This window comes from Lithobates pipiens, unplaced genomic scaffold, assembly GCF_037356315.1.
Source record: "Lithobates pipiens isolate NorthernLeopardFrog02 unplaced genomic scaffold, aLitPip1_a1.2 Scaffold_8, whole genome shotgun sequence".
NCBI lineage: Eukaryota > Metazoa > Chordata > Amphibia > Anura > Ranidae > Lithobates > Lithobates pipiens.
This window is the reverse complement of record NW_027507903.1, coordinates 392,289,728-392,313,311: the sequence shown is the minus strand read 5'-3', so window position 1 is coordinate 392,313,311 and position 23,584 is coordinate 392,289,728. Positions and strand designations below refer to the sequence as shown.

The 23,584-nt window shown below is 43.3% G+C and overlaps 1 protein-coding gene across 1 annotated transcript in view; it reads right to left on the bottom strand.

Annotated features, from left to right (window-relative positions):
- Nucleotides 1-23,584, bottom strand: part of DDX46 (DEAD-box helicase 46) — a 416,812-nt gene that overhangs the window by 33,891 nt on the left and 359,337 nt on the right. Inside the window, exons 18-20 of the mRNA XM_077473955.1 lie at nt 6,924-7,073; nt 4,399-4,632; nt 4,065-4,283 (exon numbers count right to left, since the gene is read on the bottom strand). Coding sequence (XP_077330081.1) covers nt 4,065-4,283; nt 4,399-4,632; nt 6,924-7,073 — 603 coding nt within the window. The remainder of the gene's footprint in view (nt 1-4,064; nt 4,284-4,398; nt 4,633-6,923; nt 7,074-23,584) is intronic.

The following is a 23,584-nucleotide window of genomic DNA, read 5'->3' as shown; positions in this document are numbered from 1 at the left end:
CTCTTTATAACTGGTAAAAGAGAACTTTTTCCATTAGAAATTCTTTGGATATACTTATCCAGATCGTCTCCAAATAAGCGTTCACCAGCTTTTTACATGGCACTTTGGCTGACCAATTATTCAACCACAGGATTGTACACACATCCACCAGCCCTAGCATAAGCGTGAGGCTTGGAGAATAGAATCTTTCATAGCGTCTATTGTGAAACACAATGCTTCTGATATACTGGTCAACTCCTGGGCCTGCTGATCGGGAATAATTCTGACTACCTCTACAAACTGGTTCTTTAAGGACAGATACTTCAATCACTGCCAGTGTAGGCTGAACGACAACCTGCAAGAGAAAATGTTCTTAAAGAGAAATTCCAACTTATGTTGGATTCTTCTACATTTGAGCATTGTCTACAAGACAAGTCAGGTTCTTTTCACAAAGGATATAGCCATGTCAATGGCTGGAATCCCCCATTTCTTATAGAATTCTTCCTCCATAGGATAAAGTATAGAAAATTTTATAGGAGGAAAAAACTATCTGGGTGCTCCCACTCAAAATACACTCAAAAAACAAGCTTCCTTAGCCAAGAATGGAGTGTACCAACAGTCTCTCCTGTGAAGCCGATCCTTCCATATTAGGATTTTCAGAAGAGGAGTCATCAGCCTCTTCCTGACCTTTTGAGAGAATTTCATTATCCCTCGGACCCTTGTTTCTCAGCATGAGGGTCTTGAGCAGTGGACGGGGATCTGCTACGCTTAGGCCCACTGTGGGTAACGATTAAAGCATCCATCTTTTGCTTTGAAATGGTAGAAGAAAAAATCCTCCTCAGTGATATATATAGGGGCTGCAGGGTCAAGAGCTGCTGCAACACCAGCATCAATTAGGGCACCATGAGATCAGAGGACTTATACTGCTGCCTGCAGCACACTGCACCCAAAGGCGATATCCTCATGAATTTTTATATCTATCCGATAGATTCTGATAAATGGACTGAAGACCATGGAGCCATGGTCATGCTTGATGATGCACTGCCCACAAAGCAATTACTCGATTTAATTTGGAAATAGTAGATTTTGATGCTGCCTGTCCTCTTTTAGGACCTTCAGGAAATGCAAGCAAAACATCAGTTTTTCGAATCTGAGCAGTCGCCTTCAAGTAGACCTTGACTGCTCTCACCACATCAAGAAAATATAGTGATTTTTATTCTGTAGAACAATGTTCTGGAAAAAATTAAGGTAGGACAATATCCTGGTTTAAATGAAAAAACTTGACACAACCTTTGGTAGAAAGTTAGGATGAGGACACAATACTACCTTATCCTAGTGAATAATTAAATATGGCTCTTTACAAGAAAGAGCGGCCAACTCTGATACCCTTCTTGCAGAAGATATGGCTACTAGAAAAAATAGTTTCCAAGAGACTATGTCGTATTGGCTCAAAAGGCTGTTTCTGCAAGGCTGACAGAACTAAATTCAAGACCCAAGGGTTCAGAGGTGACTTAACCGGAGGATTACTTCGTGTTACCCCCTGAATAAAGCTAGGAACCAAAGAATGCGAAGTGGTCGCTGAAATAATACCAATAAGGCCGAGACCTGGTTCTTGATAGTACTCAAGGCCAACTTCATTTCTAACCCCATTTGTTGAAAGTTAAGGATTCTACCTATGACATATTTCCTGGGGTGCCAACCCCTGGAGTCCCACCAGGAGACATATGCCTTTCAGACTCTAATATATGATTCTGGAGGCCGGCTTCCTTGCATTAACTAAGGTAGATACCACTGAACCCGACATGCCCACTCTTTCAGAACATGGGTCTCAATAGCCAAACCATTAAATTTAGCGTCTGTAAGGCAGGATGGAGTACCGGACCTTGAGAGAGAAGGTCTGGACGTGGTGGTAGGGTCTTTATGATCTCTGCAAACCAAGATCTCCTGGGCCATAAGAATCACAGACTTTCCTTCCTGCTTGATCCTGCGAAGAAGTCGTGGATGCAGCAGAACAGGAGGGAATGCATAAATCAATTAAAAATGATTCCACGGGAATACCAAGGCATCTGTTCTACAAGCTAGTGGATCTTTTGTTCTTGACACAAAGTTGTCGATTTTTTTGTTGAACCTGGACGCAAACAGATCTACGTCTGGAATCCCCCATCTTTGACATATTGCCAGGAAGATGTCGGGGGGGAAGAGACCATTCTCCCAGAAACTGGTGGTGACTCAAGTAGTGTCCGCCTGCCAATTCTCTATTTCTGGAATGAAGACTGCGGACAGGCAAAGTACAGTTAGGATATGATTCACCTCTCTCGTGCCCCCTTGGTGATTGATATAGGCCACTACTGTGGCATTGTCGGATTGGATTGGATCCGGACAGGACAATTCCGTAATCTGAACATCCAGGCCCTCAGGGTCAAGCGCGCTGCCCGAATCTCTAAAAAAATTGTTGGGCAAGGTAATTTTTGACCTTGACCGTTTGCCTTGGACAGTTGCCTCTTCCAGGACTGCTCCCCAACCTGAAAAGGCTGGCATCTGAATCCAACCTAGGTATTCCTGCGGTGACCATACTTTGGTCCAAGCGGGCTACTGACCGGTCTATCAAGAGCAGAGCATCCAGGTAAGCTAAAATAGTTATACCTTGAACCCTTAATCTGGCTAGAGGAGGGGCCAGACCCTTTGTAACTATTCGAGGAACAGTAGCTAGTCCAAAAGGCAGAGCTACAAACTGAAAATTACTTTATCTCGAAACAGATATTTCTGGTGAGGAAAAATTAGGTACATGGAGGTAAGCATCCCTGATGTAGACTGACGCCAGAAGTTCTCCACCTTGTAGGATGGAGACACTTCTGATCGGATTAACTCCATGAGAAAAGAGTGGATATTTAAAAACCGGTTTAAATCTTTGAGATCTAGAATGGGTCCGACATCTACATTTGGTTTTGGTACCATGAAACGGTTTGAATAAAACCCCAACCCCTGCTCTACCATGGGGACCACCGATTACACTTTTTGAAAGGAGACTTTTTTCTCTGGATCCCTGGGAACGTTTGATCTGAGAAAATGAGGACTCTCAGAACTCTAGTTTGTACCCTAGATTTATTGAGGAAGCCACCCATTTGTCTTGACACTCCTCCTGCCAGATCCTTGACAACTGCAGAAGTCTTCACCACCACTCTGTGCTGTGATGATTTGATTCCCATTCATATGTGCAGAGTGACTTGCTCGAGGCCTGGTAGTGCATTATGGCATAAAGCTCCAGAGGCCATTTTTTAAAACAGAGGTTCAACTCTGCTTTAACATACATATGTTTACGTTCAGGTTATGGAATGCCTTGTTCTTCGTCATCTGAAAAAACACTTCAACAAAAGATTCCTTGCAACTGAATTACTACTGGGTTAAGCAACCTCTCTCCTTCACTGACTCCTGTATTTACACTTGCTTGCTAGGCACTTTCACCCTCTTCTTGTCCAGGCCAATTTTTAGCACTGAATGACAATTGTGCAGTCATGTAACACTGTACTCAAACAACATTTTTATCATGTTTCTGGGACAGATAGAGCTGTCTTTTGGTGTTATTTAATCACCACTGTTTATTTTTTGCCAAACGAAAAAAGATATAAAATTTAGAATTTTTTTTCTTAGTTTCGGTTATAAAATTTGGTAAATAAGTAATTTTTTTTCCCTTCACTGATGTGCGCTGATGGGCACTGTTGGGGCTGCACCGATGACCCTGTGTGATAAGTACTGTGTGGATTGCCGCTTACCGGCTCTCCTCTCATATCCAGCATGAGGAGAAGACTGTCAATAAGCGGAAAACCCTGTTTACACTGTGCTCACCTGTGATTGGACACAGTTGGTTGCATGGTAAAGAGCCACTGTAAATGGATCTTTACCACGATCTGGGATCAGCTGTCTTCAAAAATCACTGCCTATGTGTGCTGCAGGGGGCCTGTGGAAAGCACGATAACGGGAGGACATTAATAGACACCCTCCCGGAAACGTGCAAATGCGCTGTAACCCTCATTCAGCTATAGCGTGGTCAGGAAGAGATTAAAATTACAGCTGTTTGATGCTTTTACCTGAGGGAAATCGTTAATCTCCAATTCTTCTTCATATCGCTTGAAGGACTCATTAGCACCAGCTTCCTGCTTCTCCTCTTCTAGTTTGTCAACTGGGACATAGTTAAGTTTTGCATTGATCTTCTCAGCCAGCTGCTCTGCAATAGTTTTTGCCGAAACGATTGGGGCCATAATAGTTCCCCCCCTGAGAATAGCATTGGTGGCCTGTTGCATTACATCCTGAGGCAACAGAAAGATTTAGAATGAGATCGGACAGACATGACAAAAAAAAAAAAAATGAACATGCTCACCAGCAAAAAAATAAATAAAAATTTCCACTCCATTTGAAACAAACCTGGGCTTCTGCTCCAAGGTTTTTGTTCACGCTGAGCTTTTTAGCCAAGCGTTTCGCCATCTCTAGCTTCTCTGCATTTCCAGCAGTGGGGGCACCAGCATTAGCCGAAGCAGAAGACCCTCCAGAACCAGCGGAGGCACCTGCAGCCCCAACTGATCCTCCTGGTACACCTGGCCCCGCCATGTCTTTTACTCTCTTCTTAGAATTGAACATCGTCTCGATCTGCTCATCGATCTGAAATTTAACAGGAAAAAAAAAATCACTTACTAATAACATTTTTTGTGTGTCCATAAAGAAAATAAGGCAGGCCAGGTGTGAATTTCTTTCCTGCAACACACTCATGATTCCCCCATCAACACAGACAGCTTTATGTCATCATGGAGGAGTGGAAGAGGACCCCAGGGGCAACCTGTGAAGCTCTGGTGAACTCCATGCCCAAAAGGGTTATAAAGCAGTGCTGGAAAATAATAGTGGGTACACAAAATATTAACACTTTGGGCCCAATTTGGACAATTTCACTTAGGGGTGTAGTCAACTTTGTTGCCAGGGGTTTAGACAGTAATGGCTGTGCATTGAGATATTTTGAGGGGACAGTAAATTTACACTGTTATACAAGCTGTACACTCACTACAATGTAGAAAAGTATAATTTCTTCAGTGTTGTCAAATGAAGATAGTGTGAAATAATTCCAAAAATGTGAGGGGTGTAATAACTTTTGTGAGATACTGAATATGTGTTAATTTATGATGCTTATGCATCTTAACATATACTCTGATTTTTAGGTCACCAGTGGTAAAACTCCTTAAAATACATGTATGGTCCGATGTCAGGATATTTTGGTGAGCACTTGAATAAAAATTTTGCTGAATTTTGCTAAAATGATTGTTAAATCACATGGAGCAGAGATCAGCGTCATTGTTGTTAGGCAGAATGGGGAGATGCTGTTTACAATGTCTTGGTAGGTTTTGCAGTTGTGCCATACTCTTTCCATTTTTGAATGATGGGGCGAACAGTGCTCCGTGAGATGTTCAAAGTTTGTGATTTTTTTTTATAATCTAACCCTGCCTTAAACTTCTCCACAACTTTCTGGTCTGCTCATTGGTGATGCCGTTTGTTCTCTAACAAACTTAAGAGGGCTTCACAGAACAGCTGTATTTATACTGAGAATTACACACGGGTGGACTCTATTTACTAATTAGATGACTTCTGAAAGCAATTTGTTCCACCAGATTTTAGCTAGGGGTATCCGAGTAACAGAGTCTGAATACAAATGCAAGCCACACGTCAGATATTTGAAAAAAATTAAACAAACATTTATCATTTTCCTTCCACTTCACAATTATGTGTCACTTTGTGTTGGTCTAGCACATAAAAGCTCAATAAAATACATTTACGTTTTTGGTTGTAACATGACAAAATATGAATGAATGAATGAATGAATGAAATACTTATATAGCGCGCAATGCGAACTGAATCGCCTCTAGGCGCTGTGGCGAGCTTTGATCATCTGCTAAAAGAGGAAGGTCTTGAGTTTTTTCCTAAAAGCCAGGTGATTTTCTTCCAGGCGGATGTTGATTGGGAAATATATGGAAAATTTCAAGAGGTATGAATATTTTAACAAGACTTTCACAATCTTGGTGGCTAAGAAAGAAGAAGGCCTCTTTCACACGGTCGGATCAGTAATGATCCGCCCCGTGAAGATCCGCTCGCTCAGCGGGGATCGCTCCGTTGTCCCCGCTGAGCCGGCTGCGGACAGGGCGGTCTCCGCACACTGTGCAGGGACCGCCCTGTCAGCTCTCCGCTCTCCTCTATGGGGATCGGACGAGCACGGACCGTCTGTCCGATCCGCTCTGCAGACGGACAGAAAAATAGGATTTTCCTCCGTCTGCAGAATCGGACTGTTGGAGGCGGACGAAATCGGGTGTCTGTGGATGCTCATCCGCAGACACCCGCTATCCCATAGGGATGAATGTATGTCCGTATTTCATCCGCAAACGGATGGATGAAATACGGACATATCGTCCGCATGTGTGAAAGGGGCCGAAAGCGCTTGTATATAAATTTCGGCAATCTGGGGAGCCAGAATATGACCAAATAGGTATGCTTTGGCAGCTTATGGTGCTTGCAAGCAAACTACAGCCTTAGATTACTGTATCTGGTTTATTACAAACTTATAATTCTAGTGAGTGAAATTTACTTTGCATCATGTTTACTGAAATATGAAAAGGATAAGTTCACCTTTGGAGCTACTCTGCAGACCCCTTAGAAATAAAAAATATAAATGCACATATCTGCAAAAGATGAACTTTAAATAGTGGGTGTTCAGATAGCACCAGCAGCCAATACCAAAGGGCCCAGAAAATAGGAGAAATCAGGCGAGGCCAGCAGTATGCATATAGCTCAACTTGGGTTTACACGTGTAGTGTTTTTTTTTGGTGTTTGCATTTTTTTTTTTTTTTTTTTAGGAACCTTAATTGTATAAATCATCTAAGGAAAAGCCTGGAAGGTCAATGGAGTTTACTTACATCAAGAGCTGTGTCTTCATCATCTGAATCCTGAAGACCAAGTGCAGCCTTTTGAAGTTTTTTCCTCTCATTGGCCAAAGCATGTTCTGTTTCATCAAATTTAAAACCTTTACCAGAGAACCCACTTGACTTTTTGATAACTTTACCTTCCTGGTAAGATGAAAAGTGACATTTATAGGAATAGGCACATACATATCTACAAAAATATTTTTTTACTTTTATTGCATATTCATTAAGTTCACATTTATTGCATATTCATTTATTTGAAAAACAAAATGGATAGGAGAAGGGACTTTAGAGGCAGCAGCAACACTTGTATTTATTATAAAGTTTTTATTAAATGCAAATAAATTAAAATTCAGTTTAAAATGAAACCTCATGGACACAGAAGTTCATGACTATAGAAACAATTTTTGACATGAGCTGTTCAGATTCAACATAGCATCACAATACCACGTTTCAACTACAGAAAGTCTTCTTCAGGGGGTTCTTTGTGGAGGAATGCAATGAATGGACACTACAAAACAAAGGTCAGTTAATAGATTACTGCTCCAGCCTCCCAGATCCACAATAAAGTTCTCACCCTAATGGAACTCACAGGTGCTGGCTCTGCCCAAGATTGAGGAGAAAAAAAATTCCTGGATGACCGCACATCAGGGGCCTTCTTTATGTTTTGACAGTTCTACGTAAAAACCCTTTGTTTTCCATTTTTTACATGCACTTATTTCACATAAGGGCTATTGTTCAGATTTTTTTGATATTAAGCTGTTATATGGAATTTTTGGTATGCCTAGTGGTGTGAGCACTGAGTGCTTGTATTTATATGGAAATTATGATATATATCTACATATGTTTAATTAAATTTATTATATGGATTTCATTAGCACTTTATTGGATTTGTTCAAATTTACAGGTGCCATGACAATATGCATGGATGCTATACATATTATTTGTTCCTTTTTATATAGTTCCAGTAACGATAGTGAAGTACGCATAGTTGTGGCAATTTTTTCAGCAGATGTATGATGAGATACTTTTGATATTGAAGCTCTCATTTTGTACTAGATCAAGGATTGTTTTAGTATATCATGTTTTTCTACCTGTGGGATTATGGATTCACACACTGAGCATGGCTGACAAGTACAGGTGTTAGCCACCCTTTTGTTGCTCAGGTGTGTTCCAATTTGCTAAGGGTAGTATTTTAAAGTGTGCTCATAGGATTGAGACTGCTCTTTTCGATTGGTCGTTTAGCCTATAGGGTTGTCTAAATGCTTCTATATATACCCATGAACACGCTTCTTTTCTTTAGCTATGAATAAGCACCATGATGGGGCGTGGAACACGTTAGCCATTTGTCCTGTTTTCCATATTTTTACGAGGTGACTGTTTTTGGATTTTAATTGTTTGCCAATAAAGAAGCCTTTTTTGATGTGCAGCCATCCAGGAATTTTTTTTCTCCTCAAAGGTCAGTTAACATACAAAAAGTAAAATTTTTTCACACACATGGATATATCTTACAATGTTTATGTAGAGAAATCAGATACGGGTGCCAGCAACAGCTCAACACACACCAAAGGATCAGGAGGCAATTCAAGGGAAGGTTTTCCTAGTATATAAAAGATTGATTAACCACTTCGCGCCCACCCTATAGCTGAAAGACGGCTACAGAGCGGACGCTAACCTCCGGGAGGGCGTCCCTGGACGTCCTCCCGTGTTCTCTCTCCCTGTGCGCCCTTGAGGGTGCGCATCGGGGAAAATCTGTGTTGGCCGTGTCCCTTGGACACAGCCAATCACAGATTGCTGTAAACGGCCAATCACAGCAGCCGTTTACAGTGCGATCGTAGCTGCCAATGAGAGATGATCTCAAAATGTAAAAATATGAGATCATCTCATTTCCGGTGTCTTGTCTCTCCCTCCTCACACAGACAGTGTGTGAGGAGGGAGAGCGGTACAGTATATTACAGTGTTACAGTTGCCAGCCCCATCTGCCAGTGTCATCTGCCAGAGCCAGCGCCACCCGTCATCAGCGCTACCCGTCATCAGCGCTACCCGTCATCAGCGCTACCCGTCATCAGCGCTACCTGTCCGTGTCACTTGCCACATCAGCGTCACCTGTGAGAGTCATTTGTGATCACCAAGAGGCATACGATATTCTTGTGGCCGACGAGAGCAACAGGGAGCTCTCTGCTTCGGATTCCTCCTCATATTCAGATTCTGAGTCCGACGTGGACTACGAGCCTGACCTAAGCAGTGGTACAATGACAACATCAGAGGAGGAAGATGAGAGTCCGCCCGTCAGACGAAGGCGTACTGGTGAGGAGGCGGCACCATCCACCAGCACCGCAGTACCTCCGCAAAGGTCAAGTACCAGTGGGGTGTCAACTCAGCCCCAAAGGGTTAGGTCCCATGCCAGCCTTCCCTATTCCCTTCAGAACCCCTTGTGGCTTCCTCCTAACTCAGGAGAAGCCAACGTTCCCCCTTTCACTGCCCACCCAGGAGTCCAGGTGGACACACAACATTTTTCCCCAATAGACTTTGTCCATTTCATTTTTACTGATGATACGCTTGCATCGATTGTGGCCCAGTGCAACCCATATGCACAATTCATAGCAAGTAATCCAACGTCCTCTTATGCCCATCCCTACGAATGGAGAGCCCCAACAGTGGAGGAGTTTAAAAAATTTTGTCAGTTAACTCATACAAAAAGTAATTTTTTTTCACACACATGGATATATCTTACAATGTTTATGTAGAGAAATCAGATACGGGTGCCAGCAACAGCTCAACACACACCAAAGGATCAGGAGGCAATTCAAGGGAAGGTTTTCCTAGTATATAAAAGATTGATTAACCACTTCGCGCCCACCCTATAGCTGAAAGACGGCTACAGAGCGGACGCTAACTGCCGGGAGGGCGTCCCTGGACGTCCTCCCGTGTTCTCTCTCCCTGTGCGCCCTTGAGGGTGCGCATCGGGGAAAATCTGTGTTGGCCGTGTCCCTTGGACACAGCCAATCACAGATTGCTGTAAACGGCCAATCACAGCAGCCGTTTACAGTGCGATCGTAGCTGCCAATGAGAGATGATCTCAAAATGTAAAAATATGAGATCATCTCATTTCCGGTGTCTTGTCTCTCCCTCCTCACACAGACAGTGTGTGAGGAGGGAGAGCGGTACAGTATATTACAGTGTTACAGTTGCCAGCCCCATCTGCCAGTGTCATCTGCCAGAGCCAGCCCCATCTGCCAGAGCCAGCCCCATCTGCCAGAGCCAGCCCCATCTGCCAGAGCCAGCCCCATCTGCCAGAGCCAGCCCCATCTGCCACCAGCGCTACCTGTCATCAGCGCTACCTGTCATCAGCGCTACCTGTCATCAGCGCTACCTGTCATCAGCGCTACCTGTCATCAGCGCTACCTGTCATCAGCGCTACCTGTTCGTGTCACTTGCCACATCAGCGTCACCTGTGAGTGTCATTTGTGATCACCAAGAGGCATACGATATTCCCTATTCCCTTCAGAACCCCTTGTGGCTTCCTCCTAACTCAGGAGAAGCCAACGTTCCCCCCTTTCACTGCCCACCCAGGAGTCCAGGTGGACACACAATTTTTCCCCGATAAACTTTGTCCATTTAATTTTTACTGATGACACGCTTGCATCGATTGTTGTCCAGTGCAACCCATATGCACAATTCATAGCAAGTAATCCAACGTCCTCTTATGCCCATCCCTACGAATAGAGAGCCCCAACAGTGGAGGAGTTTAAAAAATTTTTGGGCCTCACATTCTGTATGGGACTAATCAGAAAAAATGATTTACGTGCATATTGGTCATCCCGCCCCATCTACCACATGCCCATCTTTTCCTCAATAATGCCCAGGACCAGATATGTCACGATTATGAGATTCCTACACTATAAACGACAATACCCAGTGCCCTCCCCGAAATGACCCAAATTTTGATAAACTTTACAAAATTCGGCCGCTAATAAATTATTTTTCTGAGATCTTTCCCCAGTTGTATACCCCAGACCAACACATGTGTGGATGAGTCCCTGATCAAATTTTCTGGCAGGCTGGGCATAAAACAATTTATTCCTTCCAAAAGGGCCCACTGTGGGGTGAAGATGTATAAATTGTGGGACCGAGCCACAGGGTATACATATTCCTTCATGGTATACGAAGGGAAGGACACCCAGCTACATCCCCCTAATTGCCCAGAGCACATTGGCTCGAGTGGGAAAGTCGTTTGGGAAATCATAAACCCACTCCTGGAGAAAGGCTACCATCTCTATGTAGACAATTTTTATACAAGTTTACCCCTGTTCCGCAACCTTCAAAGAAAGAACACTCCAGCATGTGGCACCATAAGGACGAACCAGAAGGGCTTTTCTCAAAGCCTCGTCAACAAAAAGTTAAGAAAAGGGGAAGCAGTGAGTTTACAGAACGAGGAAATTCTGGCTGTGAAGGGAGGGTACAAGATCAGTCCAAGATGGGATGTGTACATGCTTTCTTCGATCCACAACAATACATTCGTTGAGATCACCAGGAGGAATGGCCCAATACAAAAACCAACATGTATCCATGAGTACAATACGTTCATGTGGGGGGGGGGGGGGTGGAGGGGGTCGACTTAAACGACCAGATGCTTGAACCCTACCTTTCCACAAGAAGAACATACTAGTGGTATAAAAAAGGTTCAATTTATTTCTTTAATTTGGCCATATACAACACCTATGTAATTATCGAAAATCCACTGAAAGACCCAAAACCTTCCTTGGCTACCAGGAGGAAATCACCACTGCCCTTATATACCCGAACGGCCCACCAGAAAACATTTGATCCAATGTGATTAGCAGACTCTCTGAACGCCACTTTCCTGATAAAATTCCTCCCAGACCAACAGGCCAAAAACATCAGAAAAAAATGTCGGGTGTGCATCAAAACGAGGATTGAGAAGAGACACCACTTATTGTGCCCAATGCCCTTCCCAACCAGGCCTCTGCATAGGTGACTGTTTCCGCCGTTACCATAATTCAGTGAATTATTAGTGAAGTATGGTAAACATAACCCTCACTTCCTGCCATTTACATCACACCCCTTATGCCTCTGCTTGCTCTGTAACTAACCCTGGCTTCTTATTCGACCACACTTCTGCCTACTGATCCTGTTTATGCCTCTGCCTGATCTGGAACTGACCCTGGACTGTTTGACCATGCCTCTTGCCTGCCTCTTGGACTGATCTTGTACCCTCCCAGTGGACTAGTGGGATTCATAACAGGGGTCTCTCACATATGTGAGGGGCTCCAGAATTGTTTTTCTGGATGAAGAAAACAATTTCATTTGTTTTCTCATTCCTAGATTTGGGTCTGGAGGCTTTAAAGAGATTTGGGTGGGAGAAGCCTCTACCCCTATACCCATTCTGTCCTGAACGAGGCCCTACTTCTGCCTGCAGGACCTATGCCATCATGCCTCTGCCTGTCGCATGAACTGACCACACCACATGGATGGACCATGTTCCTGCCTACTACCAGGACTAATATTTTGGCACTGCTGATAATCTCTGCCTGCACTGACCTTGGGCTGTATATGGACAGTATCCCTGCCTGCTGCCTGTATTAACTATGGACAGTATACCTGCCTGTTGCCTGGAAAATTGTGTTCGCTTTTGCTGACCAAGACCGTGCCTGCTGCCTGGACCAGTGCTATCATCCTGTGGACAACTGCGCTTGAACCACAGGTAATCTTTTGTTTACTCTTTGCTCAGCAGAATGTATTTTGGGGTGTAATTCTTGGTATGTGCATGCTATGTGTCCCTGGAAAACCTGATGGTGTTCCTTGTATGTTGGGCCTCTATGTGGCCAGGCTGTGTTAGTCTCACACATTTGGTATCACCATACTCAGGAGTAGCAGAATGAATTTTGGTGTGTCATTTTGGATATGTACATGCTATGTGTTGGAAATATCTTCTAAATGGACAACTTTGCATTAAAAAAACAAATGCGTTTTCATTTTTTTTCCAAATCTTCCCAAAACTTCTGGAAAAAAATGAACCCTTCAAAACACTCATCGTACCTCAGATTATACGTTGGGGTGTTAACATTCCAAAATGGGATCACTTTGTGGGCGTTTCCATTGTCCTGGTGCTCCAAGGCCTTCAAAACTGTAATAGGTGGTTGAGAAATGAGATGTGCAATTTATGCTCCTAGAACGCCTGCTGGTGCTATTTCAATATTGGGCCTCTGTATGTGGCCAGGCTGTGTAAAAGTCTCACACATGTGGTATTGTAATACTCAGGAGGAGTAGCAGAATGTATTTTGGGGCATCATTTCCGGTATACACATGCCATGTGAGAGAAAAACTATTACAATGAAAATTTTGAGAGGAAAAAAAAGAAAATCTTCATTTTGCAAAAATGACATCAAAAACCTCACCATGCATCTTAAATACCTTGGAATGTCTACTTTCAAAAAAAAGGGGTAATTTGGGGGGTATTTGTACTTTCCTGGCTTATTCGGGTCGCAAGAAATGATAGGCCACCGGTACATCAGGTGTGATAAATTGTGTGATTCGCACCACAGCTTGTAGACTCTAACTTTCACAAAGACCAAATAATATCCACCAATTTTGGTTATTTTTACCAAAGATATGTAGCAGTATAAATTGTGGCCAAAATTTATGAAGAAAAATTTATAATTTGCAAAATGTTATCACAAACCAAGAAAAATTTGTTTTTTTTTTTCAAAATTGTCGGTCTTTTTCATTTATAGCGCAAAAAATAAAAAACCCAGAGGTGATCAAATACCACCAAAAGAAAGCTCTATTTGTATGAAAAAAAAGGACAAAAAATTCATTTGGGTACAGTGTTACATGACTGAGTAATTGTCATTCAAATTAGGCAAGTGGTTAAGGTAAATATTGATCCAACAGCTAACCAAAAAAACAAAAACAAAAACACAAAAACACATCCTGGGAAGATAATACTACAAAACCCAGGGCTGGCAAATAATGGCATTGGAGTACATAAAAAAGTATGTTAATGTTAATATCTTCAAAATTAGAGAGGCATAACTGGTAAGTATATCAAAAATACTCTTTATGGTCCTGAACAGAATCATACACAGCTCAATATGGAAAGCTCCAAAATTGTTCAGGTCAAAAAGCAGAAAAAAGGGACGGAAAAAATAAGTATTCCAAATCCAATCTTTAACACTTGAAAAGAGATGCACTTGTAGGGGAAAACAGAGCAAACCCAAATGGTAAAAGGAAAAAATAAATATACCCCAATTATGACCCCAATTAAGGACACTTCATCACATTTTCAGTTTTGTCAGAGGCAAATCCCTCAAGAAAGGTAGCGGCTGATGAACTTAAACTTTGCCTACTGGAACGAGGATATTCCAAATCTTGCCTTCGAAATACATTTAAATCGAGTAATGCAACAATCTAGACCACAGTTACGCTTTGGTTCTCATCCATCTTGCAAAGATGAAACTTCTTTGCGCAACACCTTATCGATGCTCAACACAAAATGGTTTGAAAACATATACAAAAGTCATGGCATCTTTTGACATATGATCCCCAAATAACCAAGGTTGTACCAGCCTACCCTCAGATCACATTTAAATGAGCACAGTGTTTACATGATAAACTTGTTTCCAGTAGTTATACCGCTAAAAAATGTGTCCACAGCCATAATTGGTCAGTTAGGCACTTTTCCTTGCGCTATATGTAATTTTTGCCAATATATCTGCATTGATCCCTCTCCTACTCTTCCAAATGGACAGACCATCCGGACAAAAAGTTTAACTGCCAAACAAAAGGCATTTATATTATGAAGGATCTATGATCATACACATGCAGCTAAATATTTACACTACAATAGGACGGCACATTGTACAGGTACACCATGTTCCCCAAGCTAAAGTTTTGGGCTTTGGAACATGAACAAAATGATTGAGGAGACTGGAACAAATATTGGAATCTTGGTGGATTTTTTAGCCTAAAGGGAAATACTCCGTGGGTTTAAACTAAATATTGTAGTTTCCAAACCTTTGAGGGAATTACATCTGGCAAAACTGAACATTTGATGTAGTGTCCTTAATTTGGGTCATCTGTATATTTTTTTCCCACCTTTATCGCCTCCACTTCCCACTGGTTATTTGTGCAATTAGTTTATTTTGATCAATTATTTTGTAAATCTATTTATCTATACAATTTTCTCTTCAAGAATCATGCAATTCAAAAGTATGTAAACGGATGCGGATTGGCTCACACTCTTGACTTAGGAAGACATTCCCAGCACGGGTGGCCCCCCCACAGCATTCCTGGAGTGGCGGACCCATTCCTCCCTTTGGTGGTGTTTCTTTCCTCCTTGCCCACCATGGGATAAGTTCTTTGTCCTGGGAGGATATGCCCTCCCATGGTGTCACGCTGCGCTTCCGGTTGGTGGGAGTCGCGCATTGCGTGTTGGCTTCACTGCATCTTTCTGATGCGAACACTGCCTAATGTGTCACCGATGGATGGGACACTCTACTCCCACTGGAGGTGACAGGCCTGGGTGCGGTGTGTGGTGGGGGAATGGTGGCTGGAATGCACACCCATTGTGGTGTCTGGCACCATCTGCTGCTCAAGTTCCATCTATAGAGAGGCTTGGCCCATTCAGCTGTTTTGGTTCACAAATCAGTTGAACAGATCCCATTTGCTAAGTTATTCAAGTACCAACCCCCCCCCCCCCCTTTTTTTTTCCATTAAGTGACCACACAAGGTTCCCGATATGTGGTTTTCTACATTTTCAGGTCAATCTTTAAAAAAATACTCTTTGTTTAGGGGGTTCATTTCATGCAGACTATTGTCCATTTGGGATTGCGCAGTTTTCCCCTACAAGTGCATCTCTTTTCAAATGTTGAAAATTGGAATTAGAATACAACTTATTTTTTCCATGTTTTTTTCTGCCCATTGCGTGGAATAATTTTGGATCATTCCATATTGAGCGGTGCACAATTCTGTTCAGGATCATAAAGTGAGTATTTTTGATATACTGATCAGTTATGCCTCTATTTTTGAAGATATTATTAACATAACTTTATGTACCCCAATTCAATTTTTTGCCAGCCCTGGGTTTTGTAGTATTCTCTTCCCAGGATGTTAATTTTTTTTGGTTAGCTGTTGGATTAATATTTACTTTAAACAATCTTTCATATACTAGGAAATACTTCCCTTGAATTGCCTCCAGATCGTTTGGTGTGTGTTGAGCTGTTACTGGCATCCGTATTTGATTTCTCTACATAAACATTTTAAGATGTATCCATGTGTGTGAAAAAAAATATATATAACTTTTGTATAACTAGTCATTAACTGACCTTTGTCTTGTAGTGTCCATTCATTTGCATTTCACCACAAAGAACCCCCTGAAGAATACTTTCTGTAGTTGAAACGTTGGGATATTGTTGCGATGCCTGGCAAGGATGTTGAATTCCCTTCCATAGGTGGTAGTTTCAGCGGGGAGCATAGATAGTTTCAAAAAACTATTAGATAATCACCTGATCTACCACAACATATAGGGATATACAATGCAATACTGACATAATCACACACACACATAGGTTGGACTTGATGGACTTGTGTCTTTTCAGCCCCACCTACTATGTAACTATGTAACTATGCCATGTTGAATCTGAACAGGACATGTCAAAAATTGTTCCATGTTTCGTTTTAATCCTGTGGACCCAGCGGTCACGGATGCTCTAGAGTGCGCGCCCCAGGGGGCGTGCGAGAGTGGAATTCTGGGAGGACGTCATATGACGTCCTCCCAGAGTTAAACAACCGCCCTGTAGCCGTCATTCAGCTATGGGCCGGTTAAGTGGTTAAGGACCGCCGCATGGCAATGTACGTCGGCAGAATGGCACCGACAGGCACAAGCACGTACATGTACGTGCTTGCCTTCCAGCGGGTGGGGGGTCCGATCGGACCCCCTCCCGCTGGCTGCGGCGGTCCGTTTCGCTTCAGGAGCGGCCCGGATGAGGGGATGGCCGTTCGTTTCTGGTCATCCCCTCTCAATCGCTCCTGGCGAATGAGAAGCTTCCCCCGCCTGTGTAGTGTAAACACAGGCAGGGAGGAAGCGATGTCATTCTCCTCGGGGCAGTCTTTTTGACCGGACTGCGAGGAGAACACAATAGTAAGTGCACCAACACTACACTGACATGTAGGTACACATACAGTGGTGTGAAAAAGTGTTTGCCCCCTTCCTCATTTCCTGTTCCTTTGCATGTTTGTCACACTTAAGTGTTTCGGAACATCAAACCAATTTAAACAATAGTCAAGGACAACACAAGTAAACACAAAATGCAATTTGTAAATGAAGGTGTTTATTATTAAAGGTGAAAAAAAATCCAAACCATCATGGCCCTGTGTGAAAAAGTGATTGCCCCCTAAACCTAATAACTGGTTGGGCCACCCTTAGCAGCAACAACTGCAACCAAGCGTTTGCGATAACGTGCAATGAGGCTTTTACAGCATCCTGGAGGAATTTTGGCCCACTCATTTTTGCAGAATTGTCCTAATTCAGTTACATTAGAGGGTTTTCGAGCATGAACGGCCTTTTTAAGGTCATACCACAACATCTCAATAGGATTCAGGTCAGGACTTTGGCTAGGCCACTCCAAAGTCTTAATTTTGTTTTTCTTCAGCCATTCGGTGGTGGACTTGCTGGTGTGTTTAGGATCATTGTCCTGCTGCAGAACCCAAGTTCGTTTCAGCTTGAGTACACGAACAGATGGTCGGACATTCTCCTTCAGGATCTCTTGGTAGACAGCAGAATTCATAGTTCCTTTTATCACGGCAAGTCTTCCAGGTCCTGAAGCAGCAAAACAGCCCCAGACCACCACACTACCACCACCATATTTTACTGTTGGTATAATGTTCTTTTTATGAAATGCAGTGTTCCTTCTACGCCAGATATACTTGGACACACACCTTCCAAAGAGTTCCACTTTTGTCTCATCGGTCCACATAATGTTATCCCAAAAGTCTTGGGGATCATCAAGATGTGTTGTGGAGAAATTGAGACGAGCTTTGATGTTCTTTTTGCTCAGCAGTGGTTTTCTCCTTGGAACTCTGCCATGCAGGCCATTTTTGCCCAGTCTTTTCCTGATGGTGGAGGCATGAACGCTGACCTTAACTGAGGCAAGTGAGGCCTGCAGTTCCTTGGACGTTGTTGTGGGGTCTTTTGTGACCTCTTGGATGAGTCGTCGCTGCGCTCTTGGGGTAATTTTGGGCGGCCGGCCACTCCTGGGAAGGTTCACCACTGTTCCATGTCTTCGCCATTTGTGGATAATGGCTCTCACTGTGGTTCGCTGGATTCCCAAAGCTTTGGAAATGGCTTTATAACCCTTTCCAGACTGATAGATCTCAATTACTTTCTTTCTCAATTGTTCCTGAATTTCTTTGGGTCTCGGCATGATGTATAGCTTTTAAGGATCTTCTGGTGGACCTTACTGTGTCAAGCAGCTCCTATTTAAGTGATGCCTTGATTGTGAACAGGTGTGGCAATAATCAGGCCTGGGTGTGGCTAGAGAAATTGAACTCGGGTGTGGACAACCACAGTTATAGTATGTTTTAACAAGGGGGGCAATCACTTTTTCACACAGGGCCATGATGGTTTGGATTTTTTTTCACCTTTAATAATAAACACCTTCATTTACAAATTGCATTTTGTGTTTACTTGTGTTGTCCTTGACTATTGTTTAAATTGGTTTGATGTTCCGAAACACTTAAGTGTGACAAACATGCAAAGGAAAAGGAAATGAGGAAGGGGGCAAACACTTTTTCACACCACTGTAGGCACACAAATTACCCCCCGATCCCCCCCCCCCCTCCCAGTGTTACTGATTGCAGTGCTCATTTATTTACTGATCACTGCATTTAGTGTCAGTTGTGACAGTAAAAACTGTCAGGGCAGTTAGTGTTAGGTCCAGGGTAGCCCCCTAATAAAGGTTTAACCCCCTGATTGCCCCTAGAGTTAACCCTTTCACCAACGATCACCGTATAAGTGTCACTGGTGACGCTGGTTAGCCAGTTAGTTGTTTAGGTTCCCCGTCAGGTTTTTATATAGCGTCAGGGACCCCCATATACTACCTAATAAAGATTTTAACCCACTGATTGCCCCTAGTTAACCCTTTCACCAGTGACCACCGTATAAGTGTTACGGGTGACTCTGGTTAGTTTGCTTTTTATAGCATCGGGGCACCCACCATTTATTACCCAAGGTTTAACCCCCTGATCACCCGGCGGGTGATATCAATTAGGTTTTAGGGTCAGGGTCTGCGTCGCCCCAGGCAGCGCTAGGTTAGTGCCAGTACCGCTAGCACCCACGCGCAAAGCATACACCTCCCGTAGTGGTATAGTATCTGAACAGATCAATATCTGATCAGATCTATACTAGCGTCCCCAGCAGTTTAGGGTTCCAAAAAAAACGCATTGTTAGCGGGATCAGCCCAGATAGCTGCTAGCACCTGCGTTTTGCCCCTCTGCCCAGCCCACCCAAGTGCAGTATCGATTGATCACTGTCACTTACAAAACACTAAACACATAACTGCAGCGTTCGCAGAGTCAGGCCTGATCCCAGCAGATCGCTAACAGTTTTTTTGGTAGCGTTTTATATTTAAATCCTGAAGGCAGTGCTTGGTTTTCGGGGTCCTGTACGTGGCTAGGCTCCCAAAAAGTCCCCCACATGTGGTATCCCCGTACTTGGGAGAAGCAGCAGAATTTTTTTTGGGGTGTAATTTCACTTATGCCCATAGCATGTGTGAGCAATATATCATTTAGTGACAACTTTGTGCAAAAAAAAAAAAAAAAATTGTAATATTCCTCTCAGTAAATAGCTTGGGGTGTCTACTTTCCAAAATGGGGTCATTTGGGGGTGGGTTTGTGCTATTTTGGCATTTTATGGCCTTCGAAACTGTGATAGGTAGTGAGGAGTGAAATCAAAAATTTGCACCCTTAGAAATCCTGAAGGCAGGGATTGGTTTTCGGGGTGCCGTACGCGGCTAGACTCCCAAAAAGTCCAACATGTGGTATCCCCGTACTCAGGAGAAGCAGCAGAATATATTTTGGGATGCAATTCCACATATAACTATGGCATGTGTGAGCAATATATCATTTAGTGACTTTTTGTAAACTATTTTTTTGTGTGTCATTATTCAATCACTTGGGACAAAAAAAAATTCAATGGACTCAACATGCCCCTCAGCAATTTCCTTGTGGTGTCTACTTTCCAAAATGGGGTCATTGGGGGGGGGGGGGGGGGGGGGGGTTGTACTGCCCTGCCATATTAGCACCTCAAGAAATGAGATAGGCAGTCGTAAATTAAAAGCTGTGTAAATTCCAGAAAATTTACTCTAGTTTGTAGACGCTATAACTTTTGCGCAAACCAATAAATATACGCTTATTGACTTTTTTTTTTTACTAAAGACATGTGGCTGAATACATTTTGGCCTAAATGTATGACAAAAATTTAGTTTATTCCATTGTTCTTATAACAAAAAGTAGAAAATACTTTTTTTTTTTTTTTAACTTTTCAGTCTTTTTCCTTTTACATCGTAAAAAGCAAATATCGCAGAGGCAATCAAATACCATCAAAAGAAAGCAAATTTAGTTTGGGTACAACATTGCATGACCGCGCAATTACCAGTTAAAGCAGTGCAGTGCGAAATTGTAAAAAGACCTCTGGTCCTTAGGCTGACAATTGGTCTGGGGCTGAAGTGGTTAATGGACTCCAAGAAAACAATTGTTTTGTGCTACTCTGCAAAATCCTTCTAGGAGTTGATTTGACCGACAGCTCTTTGGATTCTCGACCATAGGGTTTTATAGCACCACCTACAGGAGTAGGACACTAGGTAGAAAAGAACACAGCACCAATGGGCAGTCTGAGCTGGTATAGCTCCCCTTCTCTGAGTGCAGGAGAAAAGTTTTCTCCTGCACTCCTCTGTGGAAAGAGCTCTGATTCTCGACTATAGGGATGTCCCAAAGGAGTGCCTCAACAAGAGGTGGGCAAAAAAAATGGCCAAGACAGGTAACTAAAGATGAGAAGGTCTGTCCATCACTCCAGACACAACCTGATCACTCGTAGTTGCAGGACATTGATGGGCAGCAGAGTCTCCTCCGGTGTTGAAGGGCCCTGGAGCCCACCTTGACCCCAGGATCACCTCCCAGACAGGTCAGTGTCAGTCGTGACCACCGTCCACTGGAGGGTGAAAAAGGACTTCCTGGATGAAAACCAAAGCCACCAGAGAAGAGAGGCCCTGGCTGAATGGCTCAATTTCAGCTGTCCAAGTGGGAGATTTGTCCCAAATGGCGAAGATTTCCCTCTGCAGAATGCTCATATGGAATTGCGCATACAGGGCCACCTCGAAAAAGGTGGGTACCATAAGACCCAGGACCTGCATGCAAAAACACAGGGAGGATTGTCTGTGGAACAGTAGCAGCTGAATCGCAGTCTGAAGTTTCTGGAGTTTGTCCACTGGAAAGAACACTTTGGCCTGCAACCAAGCTGAAAATCAGACCCAGATACTCCAACCATTTGGTCAGGGTCAAGGCGCATTTGGGAATGCAGAATGTGCATCATGATTCCCATGTTGTCCATCAGCACATAAGGTTGTCCAGGGAGCCAATCACTACTTTCCCTTATTAGTTACATTGTAGGTGAGGTTGAAAAAAAAAAAAAAAAAAGACACAAGTCAATCAAGTCCAACCTATGTGTGTGATTATATGTCAGTTTTACATTGTATATCCCTGTATGTTGCAGTTGTTCAGGTGCTTATCTAATAGTTTTTTTTAAACTATCAATGCTCCCCACTGAGACCACCGCTTGTGGAAGGGAATTACACATCTTTACCGCTCTTAGAGTAAAGAACCCTCTACGTAGTTTAAGGTTAAACCTAGCAAAGCAATATACACAAATCCCAGAACAAGGGGTAGGACCTCTGTGTCCTGTGATGCACTCCAAGAAAAGGATTTTACAGGTAAGCTGGTTTAAAAATCCCATTTTCTTTATCGTACATCACAGGACACAAAGCAGCATAGCAATACCTATGTGGGATGTCCCAGAGCAATGCTATTTGTGGGGAGGGAGACATAACACGCAGGGTGCCCACAGACTTGAGGACCTATACTGCTGCCTGCAGCACACTGTGCCCAAAGGCAATATCCTCATGCCTTTTTACATCCACCTGATAAAATCTGGTGAATGTATGGACTGAAGACCAAGCTGCGGCCCTGCAGATCTGAGCCACGGAGGCTTGGTGATGCACTGCCCAAGAAGCACTAACTGCTCTGGTAGAGTGCACCTTGACTTGAAAAGGTGGAATCTTATATTTTAAACCTTAGGTGTGAATTATAACTTGCCAAATCCACTTTGAAATAGTGGATTTCAATGCTGCCTGTCCTTTCCTAGGACCCTCTGGCAGCACAAATAAGACATCAGTCTTTCGGATCTGAGCAGCTGTTTTTAAATAGACCCTGACCGCTCTTCACTACATCACGACAATATAGAAACTTTTCCTCCCTAGAACATGGTTTTGGAAACAATGACGGTAGGACAATATCTTGGTTTAGGTGAAAACCAATCTGTCATTACCACTTTCCAGGTAACTGGTATGAAGTATTTTCCCTTCTGCAGATTCTTGGTTACCCACCAACTGAGGCTCTGGCACACCTTTGGGGTCAGCCGCATTGGAAAATCTAGAGCTTGGACCTTTCTGTTCCAAGCAGACAGGATACTGTTTTGCAACAGTCTTGAATGGAACTGGGCATAGGGAACCACTTCGAATGAAGCCACCATCTTTCCTAACAACCTCATGCAAAGGAGAATGGAGGGATCCCTCTTCGACCTGACCACCTGCACCAGTTTCCCTTATGGCGCTGATCTTTGCTTGGGGCATAAACACCTTTTTCTGGGCTGTGTCTATGATCAGACCTAGGTACTCCAGCCTCTTTAGTGGTTTTAAGGATGACTTCTCTAGGTTGAGAATCCAACTTAGGCTTTCCAGGTATTTGACTGTGCTGCGCACGTTTTGCTCCGAGTGGACAACCGACCGGTCTGCCAGTAACAGGTTGTCCAGGTATGCCAGGACTGTTATACTCTGCGCCCTTAGTCTGGCTAGAGGTGGAGCCAGAACCTCTGTAAATACCCAGGGAGCTGTAGCCAGCCCGAAACGCAGGGCTACAAACCGAGAATGGTTCTGTTCTACCTCAAACCGCAGAAATATTTGGCGAGCGGGAAATATAGGTACATGCAGATATGCATCCTTGATATCGATAAGACACCAGAAGTTCCCCTCCTTGTAGGATAGAAAACACTGACCTGATCGACTCCACGCGAAAAGAGCGGACCTTCACAAATTGATTCAGATCTTTGAGATCTAGAATGGGTCTGACATCCATTTGGTTTTGGCACCATGAAGAGGTTTGAATAGAATCGCAAATCTTGCTCTTCTGTGGGGATTTCCATGATCACCCCTTGAGACAACAATCTGTCTAATGCCAGAAACAGAGATAGCCTTTTCCTTGGCTCCTGGGAACATTTGACCTCAGAAAACGAGGTGATGGGAATTCTCAAAACTCTAGTTTGTACTCTAGAGCTATTGTGGATTGTGTATTTCCTCCTTTTTTAT